The sequence below is a fragment of the Neomonachus schauinslandi genome, chromosome 5 (genome assembly GCF_002201575.2).
Source record: "Neomonachus schauinslandi chromosome 5, ASM220157v2, whole genome shotgun sequence".
NCBI classification, from domain to species: domain Eukaryota; kingdom Metazoa; phylum Chordata; class Mammalia; order Carnivora; family Phocidae; genus Neomonachus; species Neomonachus schauinslandi.
The window spans coordinates 19,645,191-19,669,946 of record NC_058407.1 but is presented as its reverse complement, the minus strand read 5'-3'; the positions used below and the strand labels follow the sequence as shown (position 1 = coordinate 19,669,946).

The 24,756-nt window shown below is 35.3% G+C and overlaps 1 protein-coding gene across 8 annotated transcripts in view; it reads left to right on the top strand.

The window, feature by feature from the left end:
- The first annotated feature begins 3,268 nt into the window (after positions 1 to 3,268).
- LOC110578053 (PARP1 binding protein) overlaps positions 3,269 to 24,756 on the top strand; it is a 61,997-nt gene continuing 40,509 nt past the window's right edge. For 5 of the 8 annotated variants that reach the window (XM_044914717.1, XM_044914720.1, XM_044914719.1 and 2 more), the window contains exons 1-3: positions 3,269 to 3,421; positions 14,760 to 14,993; positions 21,500 to 21,607. In XM_044914717.1, the coding sequence (XP_044770652.1) occupies positions 3,269 to 3,421; positions 14,760 to 14,993; positions 21,500 to 21,607 (495 nt within the window). The remainder of the gene's footprint in view (positions 3,422 to 14,759; positions 14,994 to 21,499; positions 21,608 to 24,756) is intronic. The other 3 variants (XM_044914721.1, XM_044914718.1, XM_044914723.1) reach the window with 2 other exon arrangements.

Sequence of the window (24,756 nt, the reverse complement as noted above, 5' to 3'; positions counted from 1 at the left end):
GTTTTCTATATGATGATACTTTCACCTAGGCAGTCAGTTGTAATGGTTATTGCCTAGGCTTATACAGCCAGCTAGCTGCTGAAAGAGCTGAGACTAGACCAGAGTTGGCAAACTAGGACACTACTTGCTTTTGTGTAGCCAGTTCCTGAGCTAAGAATAGATTTTACATGTTTGAATAGTTGAAACAAAAACAAAAGGATAATATTTTGTGACATGTGAAAATTATATAAAAGTTAATTTCAGTTTCCATAAAGTTTTGTTGAAGCACAGCTATGCTCATATGTTTATGTATTGTCTGTGGCTATTTTCACACAGCAGGGTCAAGTTGAATAGGTGTGACAGAGACTGTATGCCTTGCACTCCTTAAATATTTACTATTTGGCCCTTCCCAACAAGTGTCCTGGCCCTTGGATGAGACTGTTGGCGTTATTTATTTTTTAAAGATTTCATTTATTTATATGAGAGAGAGAGAGAACGAGCAGTGGGGAGGGGCAGAGGCAGAGAGAGAGAAGCAGACTTCCCGCTGAGCAGGGAGCCCGATGATGCGGGGCTTAATCCCAGGACCCTGAGATTATGACCTGAGCCACCCAGGTGCCCCGAGACTGTTGGCTTTTATATGTGTCAGACACTGTGCTAAAAGCTAAACTTGTATTTATGTCATTTACTTTTCACAAAACCCTGTGAGATAGGAACTATTATTATTTCGTTTTCAGTACAAGGAAGCTGATACAGGGGAGGTGATAAAACTTGGTATAGATCTCACAGCTAGTAAGTGTTGCAGCCAGGATTCAGAACAGTCTACTTCTTGACTAGTTTTCATTCTTAGCAATCTGAACTCATAATACTTTCAATTTTTTTAAAGATTTTATTTATTATTTAGAGAGAAAGAGAGAGAGGGTGGGTGCACACGTGAGCATGGAAGAGGGGCAGAGGGGAAGGGAGAGAGAGAATCTAAAGTCAGACTGTGTGATTTGGAGCTCTGGATGGGGCTGGATCTTAGGACCCTGAGATCATGACCTGAGCTGAAATCAAGAGTGGGTCGCTTAACTGAGCCACCCACGCACTCCAGAACTCTTAATACTTGTAAAGAGTACCCTAAATAATTTAGTACTAAAGATTTATTTCAGGCAAACTGATCATATCACTGAAGCATTACTTCACTTTTTTCTTCTTTTAAGAAATGAGGGTGATATTTTGAAGAGAAATATAACTTTTAGCTATTTACTAGATTGTATATATGTAGATATAGTTTTTTACTTGTATCTTTAAGTTGCATCACTGATGCAACTATGAATTATTGCTTTGTAAATGTTATATGCCCATTTTCTTGATTGTATAAACTTAAATACATAGTAAACATTTGGCATTCTATTAATGCCACATGAAAAAAAAGATAACAGAAAAGGTTAATAAATGGGATGTGTACAGTAAAATATCCCCCAAATAAGATAATGGCATATGAATATTTTGGAGACTAGCGTACTTAAAAGAAAGTGGGGAAAAAAACCTTTTAGCAGCCATGTGTGTAAACTCAGAGAAAGGAATTGCTTCCTTATATAGACTTGAATATGTAAAACATTGGAACAACATCCAATTATTTTGAAAGACTTTTGTCTATCAGGAGAAGTTATGTAATATAGTGATTTAAGAGCACAGCTTATGGAGTTAAGCATCTTGGGTTTAAATCTGTTTTGCTATTTGCTAGCTGAGTGACATGGGGTGTCACATTCTTCAGATGTAAAATGAGGATAATAATGGACCTTCCTCATAGGACTCTTTCAGAGATTGAATGAAGTAATAAATATTAAGCTTTTGAAAAGTTCCTGGCACCAAGAAAACTCCTAAATATTAGATATGGTATTGGTTATCTATTGCTGTGTAACAGATCACCCCAAAACTTAGTGGATTTAAAACAGCAACCATTTTATTTGCTTTTGATTCTGTGGACCAGCAATTTTGGCTGGACTCAGTTAGGTGGTTCTGCTGGTCTTGCTTGGGATCACTAATGTGGCTGCAGTTCATCTGGCAGGTTGATTGGGGCTGGAAAGTCTAACATAGTCTCTCATGTCTTTAAGTTGGTATTGGTAGTCAGCTGGAGTGTCTTAGTTCTCTTTTATATGGCCTCTCCAGTAGGTGAACTTGGACTTTTTCATATGGTAGTCTAGAGTAGCAAGAGAGTAAGGACTAAAGCTGCAAAGCCTTATATCAAGAGGCCCCCCAAACCACCCCCAGGTTGGATATTTGCTAAGAAGACTCAGAGGACTCAGCATATAGTTGTGCCCACACCTGTAATTTATTACAGCAAAAAGATGCTGAACAAAATCAGCAAAGAGACAAGCTATATGGGGAGAAGGTGCATGGGGTAAAGTCCTGGGGAGATCAGGCATGAACTTCCAAAAGTCCTCTCTTAGTGGAGTCACACAGGACATGCCTAAATCCTCCAACAACAAATTGTGACAACTTATATGAAATGTTGTCTGTCAGGGAAGCTCTTTAGAGACTCAGTGTCCAGGGTGCTGATGTAGGGATCCTCAGTCTATGTTCCAAAATTTCAGACTCAGAAGAAAAGCGTGTGTTCAGCATAAACTATATTATTTGTATAAACAGTTTAGGCACAGTGAGCCACTCTTACTGGAAAATCTCCTGAATTCTAAGTTTCCGGGTGCAGCCAAGGGCCAACCTTGTAAGCAGTCCTTTCAAAAGATAGACATCAGGCCTGCTGCTTTAACTCTTTTTATGAGCCTTTTGAGCTCTAGGCTTGGAACCCCCATGATGTCATTCTTCCATATCAGTTGGTCAAATCAAGTTACCAGACTGATCCATATTTAAAGGGTGGAAAAATGAACCACTTCTTTTGAGACAATATAGGGATGGGAGGAAATTGCCTCCCCCTCTTTTTGGCAGTCTACCACACATATTACCGTCTATCTCAAAACAAATATTTTGAAAATACAGCTTTAATTAGCTATGTCTGTGTCTATAGTTTATAGAATTTGCATATCTGTTTTGTATGCATTTTCAAATTGAAGGTTGGATTTTGTTATTTCAAAAGATTTGGCTTAAGAAAACTAAAGGAGAGGAATATATGATTAGGCAGAAATTGTATTGTTCTGTTTTCCTAAATTTAATTAAAAGCAATCTTAGTAAATATGAAATGACCTTTCGTTCACTACTTATTTTTCTCTAACTCTGCTCCCTTACACATGTTAAATATTAGTTTCCAATTAAAATAGGTTTTTAACATTGCATTTTGTCCTACTTTCAGAGAATGGCTGAGCTTAATCAGAAGTCTATCTTGGATATGATTAAAGAGTTCAGGAGGAATTGGCACACTCTTTGTAACTCTGAGAGAACTACTGTATGTGGTGCAGACTCCATGCTCCTGGCATTGCAGCTTTCCATGGCAGAGAACAACAAACAGGTTAGTAGACTATATTTAGGTTTACTTTTTTTGAGTGAATTTTGGTAGCTGCTTACTTTAATTATATTAATTTTTTTGCAATATATGCCCTTCTATGATAATATCAATACACCATTTTCAAAAATGCCTCTGCATGTCTATGTCAGAATATTACAATTTGATTTGAAATGATTTGCTTCAAAATTAAGGCCTTCATATGGATAATATAATGTAGGACATACACATTCCATGTTTAATTTGAAGTCTTAAGATAAACATGCAACTGTTATTAAGGTTAAAAATATTTTTATTTATGATTTCTTTAAAAAGTTCTAGAAGGCACACATAAATAATGTTTATTTTAATATAATCAAAGTATTTTATGACTAATTTCAGACTCTGGTATAGATTGATTATTCCTAAGCCAGGCTATGAATCAGAATCTCTTGGGAGGGTTTTTTTAAACAATACTGGCTTCTGTGCTTCGGTCTTGGAAATTCTGATTCTCCTAATCTGCACTGAGACTCTGGAAATTTTCTTTTTAAAATCTTTTCTTAATCTGATCCTTATGTAGTTGGCTCAAACTAGTTTTTGGAATGAGCTATACATAAAGGGCTTGGGGTGTTCAGATGAGAGAAGGATGAATATAGGCTGGAGTGGTAAGAAAATTACTTAAACATATTGGATTTCAGGTAGTATACTTAAAGGAGGGGAACTCTTTGGATGGAACGTTTTAAAGAAGGGATGAAGGAAGGGAAAAATCAGTTAAGAAGCATCCAAGGGGATCAAAGTCTTGATGGTTTGAAGATAATAAAGGAGATTGTCTTGACCAGAGAAGATATTTGAAGTGTGGAATAGTTTCAGTGGGTCTATTGGGCTAGATAGGGAAATGACATTCTGATGAATTATTTTAATCCTATATGTGAATCGTTCCCAGATTTTTAGATTTCATACACCAATAAAATTTCCAAAAAAAATATTAGACATTGACAGATTTGAACATTTCTCACGTTGGCAAATAAGGCCATTGAGAAAAAATAGTTACTAGAACCATCATTTTGAAAAAGGAAGAGAATTTTAATGCCTAAAAATTAGGAATTGTAAACTCTTAAAATAAGAGTTAGTCTTTACTACACATGGCAGTTGGCAGTGTTGCGTGTTTAAAACAGTATATATTAAAATAGAGTTTGAACATAGATTTTGATAAAATTCTATCTTACATAGTCATTCTTTTAACAAATATTTGAAATTTTACTATGTACTGGACATTATTCTAAACATTCTGAGGGAAATCTCTGCTTTTATGGCATTAATCTAGTGAGGAGAGACAGATAATACTCTAATAAATAAGATATTTAGTATTTTAGGTCATAAGTACTACAGAGAAAAATAAAAAAGAGATGTAGTTAAGGATTGTATAGAGTTTGGGGTGAAAGAGTTCTTGGCAATGGGAATTTTTGTGGGAAGGGATTACGAGGCAAAGGGAAGAGCCAATGCAAGGGCCCTAAGGTGGGAATATGCCTGGGCATGTTCAAGGAACAGCAAAGAGGCCTATCCAGCTGTTTATATACATGTTAAATGTTAATTTCTTCCCTTTCTCTCTCCCTTCTGGAGATGTTTTCCTTTTCTATTTTTTTTTTTTTTAAGCTCCTTTGTGCCAGGCATTGTGATAAGTGTTGGGGTTAAAATGGTGAGCAAAACCAGACATGGCTCCTGCCTAGCTTATTGCCTGGTGAGTGAGGTAGACATTTAGTAGAGAAAAATACAAATAAATGCAAAATTATAGCTGTGAGAAGAGGTATATGATGCCACGAGACCAAGGAGTAGACTTGGTTGGAGAGATCAAGTTGAACTGTAAAGGAAGGAGAAGAGTTAACTAGGCAGAGTAAGGGGCAAGATGATGAGGATGAAGGACCAGCACATGCAGCAGCCCTGGGCAGGAGACTGCAGAGAGATTTGAGAAAATGCCAAAGAACCAGTGTAGCTGAAGGGTGGTGGTTGTGGTTACATGTCCATTTGTCTGTTGTTTTTAATCAAAGTCATTGTTAAAAATCAATTTTATATAGGTATGTTGAAGAAAAAAAATGGAAGTCACACTTTTTGGCCCTTGTGTTTAAAAAAAAAAGTTAAACGTCCAGAAAAGTCACAAGAATAGTATACTGAATTCCTTTATGCCCTTCACTTAATTCACCAATTAATATTTTGCCACCTTTTCATCATTCTTTTAATATTTTGTATGTGTATATATTATAGATACATAAACATACACAGGTATATATCGTACACATGCATACATATTATTAATATTACTCTGTAGGAACCATTCAATGGTAAGTAGTGGACATCCTGAGTCTTATCCTTAGACACTCTTGGTATTGTACATTCTGTGGGTTTTGACAAATATATAAGACATGTATGCATCTTTATCGTATTTGTAGAATTGTTTCACTGACGAAAATCCTCTCTGCTCCACCTATTTATCCTTCCCTCTCACCAACCCCTAGCAACTGCTGATCTTTTAACTGTCAGCATTGTTTTGCCTTTCTCAGAATGTCATGTAGTTGGAATCGGGAAGTATATAGCCTTTTCAGATTGGCTTCTATCATTTTCTTTCAGATGCATTTATAGTTCCTCCATGTCTTTTCATGGCTTGATAGCTCATTTCTTTTCAGTTTTCAGCAGTGAATAATATTCCTCTGTATGAATGTATCAGTTTATTCATTTACCTTTTACTTTTCTTCCAAACAATATTCAATAAGATATTCAATATTTAATAATAATTGGATTTTCTGTTATCTTTTTTTTAAGATTTTATTTTTAAGTAATCTCTACACCCAACTTGTACTTACAACCCTGAGATTAAGAGTCACATGCTCTATTAACTGAGGCAGCCACGTGCCCCTGTTATCATCTAGCCTCTTTATTTCCAAGAGCTCTTTTTTATTCTCTTTTTTTGAAATATCATACTATTCTTGCCTCAAGCATATATTTCTCCTTTGAGACTATTAATGATATTTTTTTGAGGTTTTATTGCATAATCTGTATTCAAGTTTTTTGTTTTATTAGTCTTACTTAGGAAGAATTTTTATTCTTCCTATCAGAGACTTTCTTCATGATGATCCTTGACCATGCACTTATATTTAAGTGGATCACTAAAATGCTTACTGGAGACTCTGCATGGAGCGTTAGGGGTTGTCAGTCTGATCTAACTGGGCTGTTTGGCTGGGAAACATCTGATGCCCATCCCTTTTAGAACAGTTTCTTCAGAAAAGAGTCTTTACACAAATGGTGTAGAGTTGAGTTGCCAATGTGTTGGGTGCTTGAAAGAAGTATGAGTATTTATAATATAAATGGTCATGTGATTCCTGTTGTTTTCACCTGCACTCTTCAGTTGAGACTCTATTTTACCCTCTCCAGAGAATAAACCCCCAATTTTTTGCCAAAGTGGTTGACTGTTCTCCCCTTTCTTAGCAGAAATAAATTATTAGGCAAAAGTTTAAATGAATATACCCTAACAATGAGACAGAAGAAAGAAATTAAGGAGTTGATCCCATTTACAATTGCACCAAAAGCCATAAGATACCTAGGAATAAACCTAAACAAAGAGGCAAAGGATCTGTACTCAGAAAACTATAGAATACTTATGAAAGAAATTAAGGAAGACACAAAGAAATGGAAAAACATTCCATGCTCATCGATTGGAAGAACAAATATTGTTAAAATGTCTATGCTACCTAGAGCAATCTATACATCCAATACAATCCCTAACAAAATACCATCGACATTTTTCACAGAGCTGGAACAAATAATCCTAAAATTTGTACGGGACCAGAAAAGACCCATAATAGCCAAAGGAATGTTGAAAAGAAAACCGAAGCTGGTAGCATCACAATTCCGGACTTCAAACTCTATTACAAAGCTATAGTCATCAAGAAAGTATGGTAGTGGCACAAAAACAGACACGTAGATCAGTGGAACAGAATAGAGAACCCAGAAATGGACCCTCAACTCTATGGTCAACTAATCTTTGACAAAGCAGGAAAAAATATCCGATGGAAAAAAGTCTCTTCAATAAATGGTGTTGGGAAAATTGGATAGCCACATGCAGAATGAAACTGGACCATTTTCTTACACGGTACACAAAGATAAACTCAAAATGGATGAAAGACCTAAATGTGAGACAGGAATCCATCAAAATCCTAGAGGAGGACACAGGCAGCAACCTCTGTGACCTCAGTCACAGTAACTTCTTGCTAGACACATCTCCAAAGGCAAGGGAAACAAAGGCAAAAATGAACTATTGGGACTTCATCAAGATAAAAAACTTACGCACAGCAAAGGAAACAGTCAACAAAACCAAAAGACAACTGACAGAATGGGAGAAGATATTGGCAAATGTCTTATCAGATAAAGGGCTAGTATCCAAAATCTATAAAGAACTTTTTTTTTAAACATTCTTTATTTTATTTATTTTTTTAAAGATTTTATTTATTTATTTAATTGACAGAGAGAACAAGAGAGGGAACACAAGCAGGGAGAGTGGGAGAGGGAGAAGCAGGCTTCCGGCGGAGCAGGGAGCCCAATGCGGGGCTTGATCCCAGGACCCTGGGATCATGACCTGAGCTGAAGGCAGTTGCTTAACCAACTGAGCCACCCAGGCACCCCTTAAATCTATAAAGAACTTATCAAACTCAACACCCAAAGAACAAATAACCCAATCAAGAAATGGGCAGAAGACATGAACAGACATTTCTACAAAGAAGACATCCAAATAGCCAACAGACACATGAAAAAGTGCTCCACATCACTCGGCATCAAGGAAATCCAAATCAAAACCTCAGTGAGATACTACCTCACACCAGTCAGAACGGCTAAAATTAACAAGTCAGGAAATGACAAATGTTGACAAGGATGTGGAGAAAGGGGAACCCTCGTACACTGTTGGTGAGAATGCAAGCTGGTGCAGCCACTCTGGAAAACAGTATGGAGGTTCCTCAAGTAGTTAAAAATAAAGCTACCCTGCAACCCAGCAATTGCACTACTAGGTATTTACGCCAAATGTATCTTTGTGGTAATCTGAAGGGGGTACCTGCACCCCAATGTTTATAGCACCAATGTCCACAATAGCCAAACTATGGAAAGAGCCCAGATGTTCATTGACAGATGAATGGATAAAGAAGATGTGGTATATATATACATTGGAATACTACTCAGCCATCAAAAAGTTGAAATCTTGCCATTTGCAGCAATGGGAATTAGAGGGTATTATGCTAGGGAAATAAGTCAATCAGAGAAAGACAATTATATGATCTCACTCATGTGCGATTTAACAAAACAGAGGATCATAGGGGAAAGGGAGGGAAAAATAAAACAAGATGAAATCATTGAGGGAGACAAACCATAGGAAACTCTTAATCATAGGAAACAAACTGAGGGTTGCTGGAGGGGAGGGGGCAAGGGGATGGGGTAACTGGGTGATGGACAGTAAGGATGGCACATAATGTAATGAGCCCTGGGTATTACATAAGACTGATGAATCACTGAATTATACCTCTGAAACTAATAATACACTATATGCTAATTAATTGAATTTAAATTAAAAAAGGAAATGAAAAAAAAGTCTAAATGAAGATTACCCAGAGGTAATCATAGTACCGAGGCTACTCCAGAAATCTCCGTCATCACCTTTTTGCTGGGCAGATTTTTTTTCTAGTGGACATAGTAAGAGTGTTGTGTTTAGAGGCTTTGACTTCTTTGGCAGGGTGGGCAGGGGGGGGGTCTCTGATCCAGCTTCCCACCTCTTATGCTTAGCTTTGTCTCCTAAACTTTGTGCTCAGGGTTCATAAAAACCAGCTTCTTTAGTGCCAGAGAATGGTAGTTACCAGGGAAATATGGGTCCCACCATTTGCTTACCCCTTTATATTGGCATTTGCTCATTGTTTTTGACCTTTTGTAATTTCCCTTTCTTATGCACAATTCAGTCATGCTTAAAAAAGTTTTCCTATTTTCTCTTATAGTTTTAGGTATTTTATACCAGGAGGGGTTTCTCTGCATATCTAGCCGGGCAGATTGCCTAGTTAATGTATCTGTTTTAAAATTATAACAGATGGTATACATTCTTTCTGCATCTTGTTTTTATTATCCAACATTGTTTTCAAGACCTCTTTAGGTACTGATAGACAGAAAAGTTGATCTAATTTATTCATTTTAACAATCATCCTTTGTATGACTGGTATATTTTACTCATTGATAGACCTTTGGGTTGTTTGATTTTTTTAAATATTATAATCAATTCTTCATTGAAATGAGATGTCTGTGCACAGAACAAGAGTTTCTCTAGGCCCCATACACAGGTGGTCATATGATAGATACATCTTTAATTTGACTTGATACTACCAAATTACTCTTCAACTTGGTTATTAGAATTTACATTTATATCAACAATAGGAGGGTACCATTTTCTTATCTTTCTCCATATTAGATGTTGTTGTCTAAGAACAAGAAAAGAGAGAAGAGGGTTTTTCATTTTAATTTTTCTGTTAACTAGAGCAATTAAACATCTTTAAAAATGCTTATTTGACTATTTAGGTATCCTCTTTTTATTGTCTGCTCATACATATCTTTTGCTTATTTTACTGTTGAGTTATTTCTTTCTTACTCTTTTTTTTTTTTTTTAAAGATTTTATTTATTTATTTGAGAGAGCAAGAATGAGAGAGAGTACATGAGAGGGGGGAGGGTCAGAGAGAGAAGCAGGCTCCTCGCCGAGCAGGGAGCCCGATGCGGGACTCGATCCCGGGACTCCAGGATCATGACCTGAGCCAAAGGCAGTCGCCTAACCAACTGAGCCACCCAGGCGCCCCTCTTTCTTACTCTTTAAAAGAGTTCTATGTGTACTTTGGATACTCACTTTGTAACACACTTTGTTGAAAACTTTGGATACTCGCTTTGTAACACACTTTGTTGAAAACTTCTGATGTGCTCCATTTTACCTACCTTCACTGGATATACTTCCTTTTACATTGTTTCACCAGTATTTATATGCCAAACTTCTCTACTGGTCTAACTTGATATGATCAGGTACTTACTGGACATTTTACCTTGATGTCCCAGTACAGTCTCCACATCAGTTTTTAAAAGTAGACCATATTGTTTCCTCCCTCAGCTTACCTTCTTCATATTCTGAGTCTCAATCTTATATACCATTGTTCACTTAGTCAGTGAAGCTAGACACCCAAAGATCATTGTAAAGTCTCTTTCTTTTGCTTTCCATTGCAATCCATATTCAAGTCTTTCCAATTTTACTGCCTGAGCATTTAAAAAAAAAAAAAATCTCTCCTTCTTTAGTAACATGAAGAAATGGTGCCAAGGTAATTAATAGAATCTGAGGATATTGTATAAATGGAATAGACTAGCTAAAGGTTAAACTTTGGTGACCATTCGCTGGAAAATGAAAAGAGAGAGAAATTGAAGCAATTATTAAGAATCATTATTGTACAGTAATTGAGAGCTGTTGTTTTGGAATTAAGCAGACCATGTTCAAATCACCTTCTATTTGTTTATGAATAATTTTTGAAACATAAATATATCAAAAAGATAAGTGAAATGTACCCTGAAGAAAATTTAGTTTTCATTGTAAAAATTTTGATATGTTGAAATACTCAATTCAAGTAGTTTTTTCTTCTGGGCTTGTCTGTGTAGCACTCACTCAGGATCTCTTTCTACTTTTTAATTTTCTACTTGCTAATTCACTTAATTCACTGTGAAAGTTCAGACTCTGGGTGGGAAAGAAGAGGAAAGGTGAATTGCAACTGCGCTTACCACAGTTTGTGTATGTGTGTGCACATGTGCAGTGGAGATGGTGGGCTGCAGTTCTGATTGACTCCAACTCTCCACGTGGGGTTAGCTCAGCATCCCCAGCTGTTCTCAGACTTCCATGTCACTCAGCAATATGAAACAACATACACATATGCCTGCAAGTGCATTCATAAGTAGTAGATGGTAATAAAAAGTTGGGGTTGGTTGTATATATGCTTCACCTACATTTTTCACTCTGTGAGCTTTATTTAGGTTTTTAATTCTCTGAAGTTTGAGAACACGAGTCTCTAAAGTATGATCCAACTGAATTTGACTACAATAAAACTTGTGAATACCTAGTAGAGTTGTTAGTCTGTCTACTGGCGTGTTTTTTTCTTCGCTGCTTTAATGGGGATAAAGAAAAGGTAATTAAAATAATATTTGAGTTTTAGGTTTTGGGCATGTTTTCTGAGGGGAAGTTTTTTTAGCTTAAATTGGATGACCTCTAGGAGTTTTATACTGCTAAAGATTTAACTTATAGATTCCTTGAGGACTACATGGCAAATATATATGACTTTTATTATTAAGTTGCAAATAGTGTTTTAGCTTTTCCTTTCCTTGGAATTGACTTCATAGTTTGACTCTGTCTGGCAATTACATTATAAATGCTATTTTTCACGAACTTAAATAGCCTTAAGAATGTTACAAATGTTCCATGGGGTGAAACGAAGATATTAATTTTATAACTTCATGGAAAGCCACAGCCTGTGGTTGACTGTCAGATTTGAAAATGACCTAACATTGACATAACAAATAAGAAGAAACAGTTTTTACAATTGTATTACATTTATCCAGTACTCCTCCTAACAAACAATTATTTTAGTTTGAATAAGAAAAGAGAAAGAATGACATTTTTTGATCACCTGCCATTCATCAGGTGTTATTTAATCTGTATAATCTCATTTTATAATCAGGGAAAAGTATTCACAGGATTTTCAGTATTTTACCCATGGTCACCTAGCCTATTAATGCCCTAAAGTAGACCTGCTATCTTTTCTGTTTTGCTAACAACAAAAGTTCCAGTTAGTTAAAAATGTAAAGTTTAAGTTTTTGAATAATTATAAAAATAACTTCAAAATATACAAAGTACAAGTGCTCTGAAAAAGTGTAACTTCGTTTTTTTTCTCATTTTATTCTTATGAAATATAATCCTTCTTATGTCCATCAGAGACCTAAAGCATTGACCATCTTGAACTTAGTTCAGATATTAGCCAGCTGGCATGTTTTCCTAGCAAAACATTTTCTGATTTGACCACAAGCTCTCTGAATCAGTTGTTACTGGTTTGAATAATAGAATATGCTGTCATGGTGGGCACCTGATCATGAAAACTGATATCTGGAGTACATTTTTATTTGGATTTAAAATGTTTTTACAATCCCAGTATAAACACTGTTAATCTAGTCAAAACCTTTTCTCACAAGATCAAGAGCTTGCATGGTTTTACTTAAACTAGTTACAGTCAACAGAATGAGAATGAATTGTACATTTACATTAGGCAAAATTTTAATTTATTTTTCATATGAAGGATGTCATATCAAAACAGTTTTAGGAATTTTTGAGATAAAACAACTTAGTTTCAAACTCTAAATAGCTAGATTTATTTAACTTAATACCATTTGGAAATTTTATTGTGTAATTTTTGTGGGATTGGGAAGTAAAGTACACAATTTTTGATGCAATGCTGAGAAATTACAAATCTGTTTTACATTTGGGTTATGGATTCAAGATTTGAGAGTTATTGGGTTTTTTTGTTTTGTTTTGTTTTGTTTTGTTTTTTCATTGAATTAGTTTTGTGAAATATAATTAATTTTTATAATTTTGATATAACAGGTCCCTCCAAAGACAGTAAGGATAATTTTCTTAGTTGTCTCCATGAGGATGAGTAAAAGTTAATTATTCTTAAGGCAGTTTAAACATAATTGCCTTAAATTTGGATAATTAGAAAATATGCCTGATTTTTATAAAAGAAACATAGATTTAAAAGAGTCAGGTAGAAAATAGTGTATTATTTGGCTCTTTTTTTTTTTTTAAGATTTTATTTATTTATTTGAGATCGTGAGATAGCACAAGCAGGGGGAGCGGCAGAGAGAGAGGGAGAAGCAGGCTCCCTGCTGAACAGGGAGCCAGACATGGGGCTCCATCCCAGGACCCTAGATCTGAGCCGAAAGCAGATGCTTAACTGACTGAGCCACCCAGGCGCCCCTATTTGGCTCTATTTGATTCTTTTTATTATTCTTCATTGGCTAAAGATGATGTTACAATTTTAGTTCCAGTGAATTATAGTTTTATTTAAATATCCACCCATCTTTCAGTGCAAATGATGGAAAGATCTTGGTGTTATCAGAAACTACTAACATATTAAGGGATCTTAACCGTGGAAGAGAGCAACATAATACATTTCACAAAATTACATATGGATACTTAAAAATATTTGTTATTCATGCTGTATTGGAAAGGAGTAGTTAGAATTTTTTACTGAATTAGGCCTGGCATATTTTGGAGGGCACCATTTTTTTTTTTTAAGATTTTATTTATTTATTTGACAGAGAGAGACAGTGAGAGAGGGAACACAAGCAGGGCGAGTGGGAGAGGAAGAAGCAGGCTTCCTGGCCGAGCAGGGAGCCCAATGCGGGGCTCGATCCCAGGACCCTGGGATCATGACCTGAGCCGAAGGCAGACACTTAATGACTAAGCCACCCAGGCGCCCCATGGAGGGCACCATTATTAATATCTGGGATATTAAGTGGGAGCAGAATGCAATCAATTAAAAAAAAATTCTTCAGCATATCTATTGACTAATACATCATGTTGATATTGAAGAAGAGAAAAAAAGAACAATTTTACCTCAATAGGAACATCCAACAACTTATAGGAAGAAGCTGTGGCTTTTTAGCACTTGTTTATAGTTTAGTGTGTCCATGAGCAGGGAAGAATCAAAATTCTTCTCTGACCCAAGGTTTTAGCACTGATACTTTGCTTTTCCTGGAACAATAATGAAACAAAACGTGATTTTTAAAAATTTAGTGTTTATGATCATGTTTTAAGACTAACAGTTGGAATAGTGTGGTATGTGGTAATTCACTATGGCATTGAAAGTTTTGAATAAGAGATTAAAAATACATTAGCTAGAAGAGCTAAAAGGAACTAAGTATTAACAGAATCAAATGTTTCCCCGATCAGTAGTACTTAAGAACAGATCACTGCCCACCCATTCCCTGAACTTGGGTAGAAGAAATTTAGTGAAGAATGACTATATATTTGCTAATTTTGTCATGCACAAACTTGCCATAGTTATTTATATTTTATAAAACCATCAAAATCTTTTTCTATCTGGTTTTAAAATTATTCTATAACTCAACTTGGATGTTCTCTTCAAATCCACAAGAATTCAATGTAGACTTTTCTGTAACAAAATTCAATTTGTACTTCCCATCTCAATTACTAGTTAATGAATATTCTGGTACCCAACTTTATCTTTTTATTTTTGGCATTGTCTCTTTCAGCACAGTGGAGAATTTACAGTTTCCCTCAGCGATGTCTTATTGACCTGGAAATACTTCCTACATGAGAAGTTGAACTTACCAGTTGAAAATATGGAAGTGATTGACCATTATGAGGACATTAGGAGGATTTACGATGATTTCTTAAAGAATAGTAATATGTTAGATCTGATTGATGTTTATAAAAAATGTGGTGTTTTGATTTCTAGTTGTGAAAATAATGCCAACATATCCCCTGTAAGTATTTTTTAAAATAATTCTATCTTAAATGAAAATTGGCTAGATTTATTTTTATTTTAAACTATGGTATCAGCATTTATAGTAACTTGATAATGCTTTTGCTTTTCAGATCATGTTAGAAATGGAAAATTTATCTACCTGAAAGTTAGTATATGTGCTGCCGAAGCGAGCACTATCTACCTGAAAGTTAGTTATTACTGGAAAGAAATATTTCAGTGGTAAATTTTGCTGGAATTCTGTTATTTGGTTGAAATATAAGAACAGCTTCTTACTAGATCAAAAAATTTTAACAAAGAGATCAGTCCCAAATGCTTGATTTCTTTTTGAATTTGTGCCAAGGATTGCTTTTTATTTTACTTTCTTGTTTTAATGTGCATCTGTTCATTTGGCATATGTTGTATAAATGATTGTTATGACTCTTTCTATGGATTAATAATATTATTTTACTGAGATGGGGTATCATTTTGTGACGATAGTATGATGCAATAAACATGAGGTAATATACTGTTCCTTTTTTTTTACATACACATATTCACTGCTTTATTTTTTTATTGAATATAAATTTTAAAACTAATGAGATGCCATCCTTTGCAGTTTGGTTTTATCTACATTAGAATTAATAAACTGTTTTAGAATATATTTGGATGTATCTAGTTTATTTTAAAGTGTTGAAATATATTTCTTTATCTTAACATTTACTTAAAGGAGCAATTAAATAGTGGTAATAACAATAATTATAGATATAATTAGAAGAAAATGTCTATTTTCTAAGATATTAAAACATTTTATAAATATTTCTATCTGATACTTGGGAATCATGTTTTGGCTGCTTGTAATAGAAACCTCCAGAGTAACAGTGGTTTAAGAAAATGGAAGTTTAGTTCACTCTTTTATAAAAGGAGTCTTAATGTAAGCATCTGGGACTGATGTGATAGCTCTTTGGTTATCAGATACCTAGGATTTTTCTGTCATTCTGCTCTCCCATCTTAGTTCTTGACCTCTGCCCTCAAGATCATTTGTGGTCCAAGGTAGCTGTTGAAGCTCCAGATTCCATATCCGCATTCCTTGCATCAGGAAGTAGTAAGGGAGAACAGCACTCTCCTTTCCTTTTAAAGAGACATGACTCCTTTGCTTCCATATCCTTGCCCAAAGCTTAGTCACATGGCCACACCAAGATGTTAGGGAAGATGGAGAATATAGTCTTTTTTTTTTTTCTGGGTAACATGCCAGAATAAAAACAAAATCTCTGTTACTGAGGAAGAGGAGAGTGGATATTGGCAGGCAGTTTGCTGTCTTGGCCTCACTGGGCTATAATGGAACCCTTTCCCCTGTTGTAACTTTTTTTTTTTAAGATTTTATTTATTTATTTGAGAGAGAAAGAGCATGAGTGTGGGGGGAGGGGCAAAGGGAGAGGGAGAAGCAGGCTCCCTGCTGAGCATATAGCCCAACACAGGGCTCAATGTGGGCTCTACTTGGGGCTCAGTCCCAGGACCCTGGGATCATGATCTGAGCCAAAGGCAGATGCTTAACCGACTGAGCTACCCAGGTGCCCCCCTGTTGTAACTTTCTGAGACACACATGCATACCCACACTATGGTAAAGATACTTGTGAGGCAAGATAGTTTTTTTCATTCCTCCCTACCTATATTTTATTTGCTTGTAGAGATGATTTTTGACTTCTTTTCATATAGTTAATTTAGAGAGGCTAATCAAACGTAAGTATTAGATTGTAGGAACAACAAAGAGAATCTTCTGATAAACCAATGAGAGTATAATCTGCCTGAGGTTTTTGGGCACATTGTTTTCATCTTATCCTTTGTTCCTGTCTAAGTCTTCTAATAAGCCTCTTCATTTAAGTGCATCAACTATAGTATGAGATATGTAGATCTACATTGGAGGGAGTTCTGTGTCTCCAAATATCAACATGTTCTTCTGCAGAACATCAGGAGTAGGGTGGAAGCTGCTGAGATGATAGCAAGTGAAGTTGAAATTTTTCTGCACTTAAAATGGAAGATTTGAACTTCGATACTTGTTTGCTCTAGGGAAATTTCCAATGAAGAAAAAGTGAGCAGGATAACAGATCCCTAGATTGATTTCCTCAAAAATGCATTAAAATAACCCTAATTTATGCTAAAAGTGTTTTTTAAAAAGATTATTTGAGAGAGAGAGGGGAGGGGAGGGAGAGAATCTTCAAGCAGACCCCCCACTGAGTACTGAGTCCGATGAGGAGTTTGATCCCACAACCCATGAGATCATAACCTGAGCTGAAACCAAGAGTGGGATGCTTAACCGACTAAGCCACCCAGGTGTCCCTAAAAGTGTCTTTAAAGATACATATGCTTATGTATCTTTGTTTCTTATTTATTGTAGCCTAAATAAGGCAGAAGTTACTAGGAATTAAGATAAAGGTAAGACAGGGATGTTCTGGAAACATGGTAACTTGAACAAGTTATTTCATACATTATAATTGTATTTCATACAATTATAAATGTATAAATACATATAAATGTATTTCATACATTGTAATCCTCTCCTGAGGAACATGGATGCAGGGCCTGTGGACATCTGGGAGCATATAAGGCCTTGAATTCTAAATGGAGTCCAAATAGAGACAATTGGTACAGAGTTTGCTTTTTCATGAATTTAACAATTATCTGAAGGATATTGGAGACCTGGACTGAGGAGAAGAAATTGTAGATTCCAAGAAGAGCTTAGCAGCCCTCAGAAATCTGGGTACTTTCTGGGGAAGGTCAACAAATACCCTCTGTGAGTGTGCCAGGATTCTCTGACTCAGGAAGCCAAGAAGTAGCTGAATGGATGGGCATACTGTAGGTGATCCTTGAGAGACCACAAGAAGACTCTCCCTTGGCTTAAGCAGGTGACTGGCATCCTGTTTATTTTTCCACTGATGCTTCATAAAGAGTAGAGACTATTTCAACTTCTATTACTTGTAAAATTGTCATCACTTAAGGTACCTCAACAGTCTCAAGGCTGAGCCTTCAAAGAGCCAAGAAAAGCAACAGCCACTTAAGGAGTCCCAGCAGTCACAGAAAGATGAGTTAACTCAGATCACATGTGACCAACAGAATAGAGCTCTTAGTGGTGAATGACAACTTGAATCCATAAAAATAGTAAGTACTCAAGGAAATTCAAGGACTCACCTAAATGTAAGACTTTCTAGATTTAAAAAAAAGAAGAAAAAAGAGAAGTCTTCCCAATGCAACAGATGAATTCAGACACAAATTAGAGTTCTGAAAGTCAAATACAATAAATATTTAAAAAACAGGCACCTGGGTGGCTTAGTCGGTTCAGCGTCTGCCTTTGGCTCAGGTCAAGATCCTAGGGTTCTGGGATCGAGCCCCATCTCGGGCTCCCTACTCAGTGGAGAGCCTGCTTCTCCCTCTCCCCGCTGCTTGTGATCTCTCTTGCTCTCTTTCTCTCTCTCAAATAAATAAAATCTTTTAAAAAACAATCTTTTAAAAATAAATATTTAAAGCACAGAGAGAAAAATATGAAGATGAAGAAATCATGAAGGAAAAGTTAAGAAACTTGGAGGTTGGATCTAGAGGGTTTAACATAACAAATGATAGGAATTCCAGAGGAGAAAAAGGAACGGACACAGAAGAGGCCATGATTAAAAAAATATTCCAACCACATTTGTTATAATAAAATTTCCCTGAGTCTGTTAGTTAAGAGTGTTTATGAAGTTCCAGGCTGTATTGAAGACAAAAGACACATACCTAGGCATATCCTGGTAAAACTTCTGAACTCTTAAGGATAAAGATAAATATTATAAGTTTCCTGGTGGAAAGAACAAGTTATTTAAAAGGTACAACAATGAAATAACATGTCCTGAAAGAGAAGGACAGTGACCTAAGAATCTCATCCTCAACAAGGTATCACTTACCAGCTAAGTTAAAGGAAGGATTTGTGAGGATATGCAAAAATTTGAAGAATGTCATCTTCATACTTCAAGTGAAGAATTTGCCTTTCAAAGACTGTAATAATTAAACAGATGAACTAGAGAGCAGATGGCTATCCAGGGGAAGATGGTAGTGAGCAATGAAACTTGGACTGTATGTGTGCCTAGTTAAAATGATAAGGATGGACTGGGAATATGTGTGCTAAAATGGAAGGCTTATACTAAGGGAGATTCTGATATTAGTTCAAAATTGAAATGGCTAAATATTGGAGTTTGTTGGAGTAAGTAGCAGGCATTATCACTTTTAAATAATAATAGAGAAATGGGTCTGATGTGAGTACGGGAAAGTGAAGGTAACCGTTAATTGAATGGAAAAATATAGTTAAAAAGAGGATAAAAATAGAATGAATAACTTACCAAATCAGGAAAGATATGTCAGTAAAATTAATAGTGTATCACAGAAAATCCATTGTGATTTTTGTGCTTACTTCAGAAAGCTTTATGCTATATCATCTAGAATCCTTGTCAAATTTTTAGTTCTAGGAACCCCTTTGCACTCTTAAAAATTATTTAGGACTACAAGGAGATTTTGTTTATATGAGTTATATCTGTTGATATTTATATTGAAGATTAAAATTGAGATATGTTTAAAGTATCAGTTATTAAAATATTGATAACAAACCTATTATATGTTAATGTGAATAGTATTTTATGAATAAATTTTCCAAGAATAAAAAAATTGTGAGAATAGTGACACTTTTTTACATTTTTAGAAATATCCTTGATGTCATGTGTGATAGAAAATAACTGGATTCTGTTTGATATGTGTTTTGACTGAAGTATATCAAGAAAATTTAGATTCACATTGGTACATCGTTGGAAAAGGGAGAACCTCCTGGGTCCCCTGAATGGGCCTTGGGGACTCAGGAGTCCTTGGACCATACTCACTGAACTGATCCAGAATATTGTACTTTACATGTCATTAGACTGAAAATAGTTTTAAACCAGAGGGTAATATTATCCCATTAAAAAAAATAACACCGTGTTTATGAAAGAATAAATCTTTGCTTTTAACATCTCTTCTGAAAACATAAGAACCACAAGTGTGAGGACTACCTCTATTCAAAATTAAATAGTGAATTATTTTTTTAAAAAAGAGACACACCGAGAAACAGACTCTTAAATATGGAGGACAAACTGATGGTTACCAAAGGGGAGGTAGGTGGGGGAATGAGTGAAATAGGTGATGGGGATTGAGTGCACTTCTTGTGATGAGCACAGGGTGATGTATAGAAGTGTTGAATCACTATATAGTATACCTGAAACTAATATAATACTATATGTTAACTATACTGGAATTAAAATAAATTAAAAAAAAAACAGTGATTGTCAAACACAAATTCTCCCAAAATGATTTTTCTATTTAAAGATAATGACCCTGAATTATTTCATAACATTAATTTTTTAAATATTGAAAATTTGCACTGTAATATAGTCGGTGGTCATTAAATGTTTCTGGCTAGTATTTAGAAAATAGGTATCTAAGTTGTCCTTTGTAATAAAGGAGTAAAAGTCAAAACTTGTTAAGAAAAAAGGAAATTCTTTTTTTTAGTGAACTTGAATTTTGATATTCAAGTTATGAACAACAAAACCCTAGTCTTTCTAGTTTTTTTCTTTCTTACTGTTAGCTCTGAGTTCCAGCTCATCATATTAGTAGAATAGTGGCAAACACTATTGCTTTTTAAGAAGTATATATTGGTGTTGGCTAATTGAATTTAAATTAAAAAAAAATAAGAAAAGAAAAAGAAAAAAGTATATATTGGTGAGTTGTTTTAGTTATAATTTTGCAATGGCTGAGAGGACAAGTGGTTTGCATTCTCATTAGGCTTTGTTAATTCAATTTGTACCTTCCCTCCAGGTTGACTCATTCGGAATGGGGTGTGTGAATACCTATATAACCTTAGATCCCTTAGAACAAATAATGTGTTTGAAATATTATACTGTTAGGACACTAAGTTTACTTACATATAATTCCAAGATGAAGCATTTATTGTATGCCTTAGGTAAGCCTTTTCATTTGCCATTCATTTTTTTCTATAAAAACAAAAGGCTCGGATTAAATTTCCAAGGTTATCTTTTATTTTATTTTATTTTATTTTATTTTTTAAGATTTTATTTATTTATTTGAGACAGAGAGAATGAGAGAGAGAGAGAGAGCACATGAGAGGGGGGAGGGTCAGAGGGAGAAGCAGGCTCTCTGCCGAGCAGGGAGCCCGATGCGGGACTCGATCCCGGGACTCCAGGATCATGACCTGAGCCGAAGGCAGTCGCTTAACCAACTGAGCCACCCAGGCACCCCAAGGTTATCTTTTAACTCTAAACTTGTAAACTCTTTGAGTACAGCCATTGGAAACAAGCATTTTGTTAGAAAATTTAATTCCATGTACACTTACTGCCAACAAAGATCAGGTAATAATACTGTATATTGGAATATCAGTGGCATTATATACAGCTTGGTGTGAAATATTTTTTATAGTTGTCATAGCACCTAATTATTAGTAACCTCCTGTGTTTTCTACAGAGTCAACTACGGGATTTTCTGTCTGGGAGAGAGTATGTAGCAGCTGATGAAACTGATCTTTATGTACCGACATCACCAATGAGTAAACACAACCAGGATAATGAAAAGGTACTGATAAATTGTGAGTAAATTAAAACAGGATATGATTCTCTTCAAATCACCATTAATTTGTACATTACAGTTATTTTTTTTTAATTTTTAGAAGTTTTAAATTTGTTTAAATAAAGCTATATTTGCAAAGAGTAATACATTAGAGACTGCTGAGAGCCTGATAGTTTCTTCCTGGTTTTGGGCCAAGGTAACAGGCACTGTGCAAAAATAGGTATCACTCTTAAGTCTCTGAAAAGTAGTTGGAAGGTCTAGGTTGCCAGAGTTCTTTGAATCTTTGTATTTGGTGAATTTGCTTACAGTTTTAAATGAATGATTCTTGGGAAGATATGTACAATTGAAAATTCTGTTCTGTACCCTTTGCAGTAGATAACTGATGCATCACAAATTTTGTTAATAGAGTTTGTTGTGCAAACAAACCACAGAAAACAAACCACAGGTTTGGTCTAATACAATTTACCTTCGGTTAAATGCTATGCTATTAGGTACCTAATTAAATATAGTAACCCCTTACTAACCATGGGGGTAATGTTTATGGAAGTTTCTATGGTAAATAAAATCACTATTGACAAGATAAAAATTTAGGAGTATTAGAAACAGCAGTAAAATTACATTCAACATATCTAAATCCATCTTCTTCATTCAGTTTGATGAATCACCTTCTTCATTTTTAAGGAAACTGCTAAGGCAGATTCTCCCATAAGTCTCATGCCATACAGATTGCACTTTAAGAAATATATTTGTCGGGCGCCTGGGTGGCTCAGTTGGTTAAGCGACTGCCTTCGGCTCAGGTCATGATCCTGGAGTCCCGGGATTGAGTCCCGCATCAGGCTCCCTGCTCAGCAGGGTGCCTGCTTCTCCCTCTGACCCTCCCCCCTCTCATGTGCTCTCTCTCTCTCATTCTCTCTGTCTCAAATAAATAAATAAAATCTTTAAAAAAAAAAAAAAAAGAAATATATTTGTCACTGCCTTCAATTAAATACCTGTGCATCTACTTCCTAGACTTACTAACGTGCTTGAACATCTGCATCTAATATTTTTTCTCCTGTATTTGAAAGTTAAGTTTCTGACATCATGACATTTAATCCCTACGGTTCTTCAGCATATCATTTCCTGAAAATAGAGGCATGATCATAATATCATTATCATATATAAGAAAACATATGTCATATATATTAATATAAGTATTCCCTAATGTCACTTACTGTCTTCCCTATTCAGATTTCTCCAGTTGTCCCCCGAATGGTTTTGTATCTCTTAGAAGAACTCTCCTCAGTCTTTTTCTCTTCTTATTTATCTGTTTAATTTCTCCTGGTATTATTTATCTTGTTCCTCTATTTCCAATAAACTGGAAGTTTTATGCAAACCTTGCTTAGATTGAAGTTTAACGTTTCATAACAGATACTTCATAACTGATGGTGAGTATCACATTAGGAGACACAAACTCAAGTTGTCCCAAATTGCCAGATCTCTCTAGGATAAAGATGTAGCTTTCCCTTTGCTATGAGCAGAAATCTGTGTGGTGACACTGTGTAAATATCCTGTTTCCCAGCAACCTTTCACCCAGTGGTTTTACACATACGTTCATGATCCTTGTCTGAATCAGTTATTTCTTTAGTGTTTACAAAATGGTGAGTTTCTAACTCTGTCATGTCTTTACATTAATTAGCTGCCATTTCTCAGTAAAGCGGAGCTTGATAAGATAAAGCTATTTAGGGAAGTAGTTCCCTAAGAATGGCAGAGTCACGACTTAATTCTTTCCCTTTCATTACTAGTTTAGGAGTCAGGGTGGTAGTTATTTATAAGATAGGATGCAAATTAGATTTTTTTTCTATTTATCTTTCCTTTTTTATGCATGTATTTATTGCTATGGACTCATGAATTTTTATTTGTTCAGTTTTAAAATTAATTACCGTCATTAATCTTTGATGCTAAAATGGAGGGATTCCCTTCAGGCTGGCTTCTGTGTCTTTTTTACATGCCCTACTAGACTTCTGAGCACTTCCCTTTTTTCTGGTGTAATAAAATATTCCAAGTCCATCTTTGAATGTTTTCTGCCCAGATATGATTCCTTTCATTGATTTGTAACTATTTTTCTCTTGCTTGAAGTTAATTTTTCACTTGCATTGTTTTTCCCTCCTGTCCCAAATATTGATAAAATGTTTACCAAATGCCTGGTCTTTCTCATTGGTACTTAAGGGGTGCATTCATATATCAAGACAGTAGATCACTTACAAATCTCTTCTCTCTGATTTATCTTACAGGCTCTATAGGGAAGAAACAATAATTGTTACTGTTTCTTTTAATTAAGAGAAATGAACTAATTTGTATGTGTAAAATACCTAGGTGTTTATAATTTTGGCTTACAGATATAAAATGTTATCTTAAATGGATATCCATGAAGAAAGAGTATAACATATCGAAACTAATGGGTCTTCATTGCAAGCATATAGTTCTTTCATTTAAAAAAAAGTGATAGTTTCATTGTGTTAATCCTCTACTTTTATCTCTTGCCTCCTTTTTCTAAGAATATTCTACCTATTAGTTAGCCAATAGATTAGATTTTATGAGGACTATTAAAGTGCAGCCATCCTCTCAACTATTTTTCTGTTAGTTGCAGACTTCTAATTTTTCTTTTTGCAAAGTATTTTTGGAAGGAAATATATTTCTATTAAAATTCCAAAGTGACTTTTTGGGCTGAAGTCGTGCATAGATATATATTTGATCACAAAATGTACCTTACTAATGCCACACCAGAGTCATCAAGTAGATGAAGTAGATAAATGGCATGAATTTGAGAAACAATATTTTTGTTTCCTTATTTTATTTTTCCTAAGGTACTAAACTGCTTTAGAAATTCTGAAGTAAAAAAGGGAAAATTGGAATAAAAGCCTTAAAAGAAAATCATCAGTTAAGGGGCGCCTGGGTGGCTCAGGTCATGATCCCGGGGTCCTGGGATCGAGCCCCAGGTTGGGCTCCCTGCTCCTCGGGAAGCCTGCTTCTCCCTCTCCCACTCCCCCTGCTTGTGTTCCCTCTCTCGCTGTGTCTCTCTCTGTCAAATGACTAAATAAAATCTTAAAAAAAAAAAATCATCAGTTAAATAAAAAATTCTACTGGTATATTAGTTCTAGTCCAACTTTTTTTTTTTT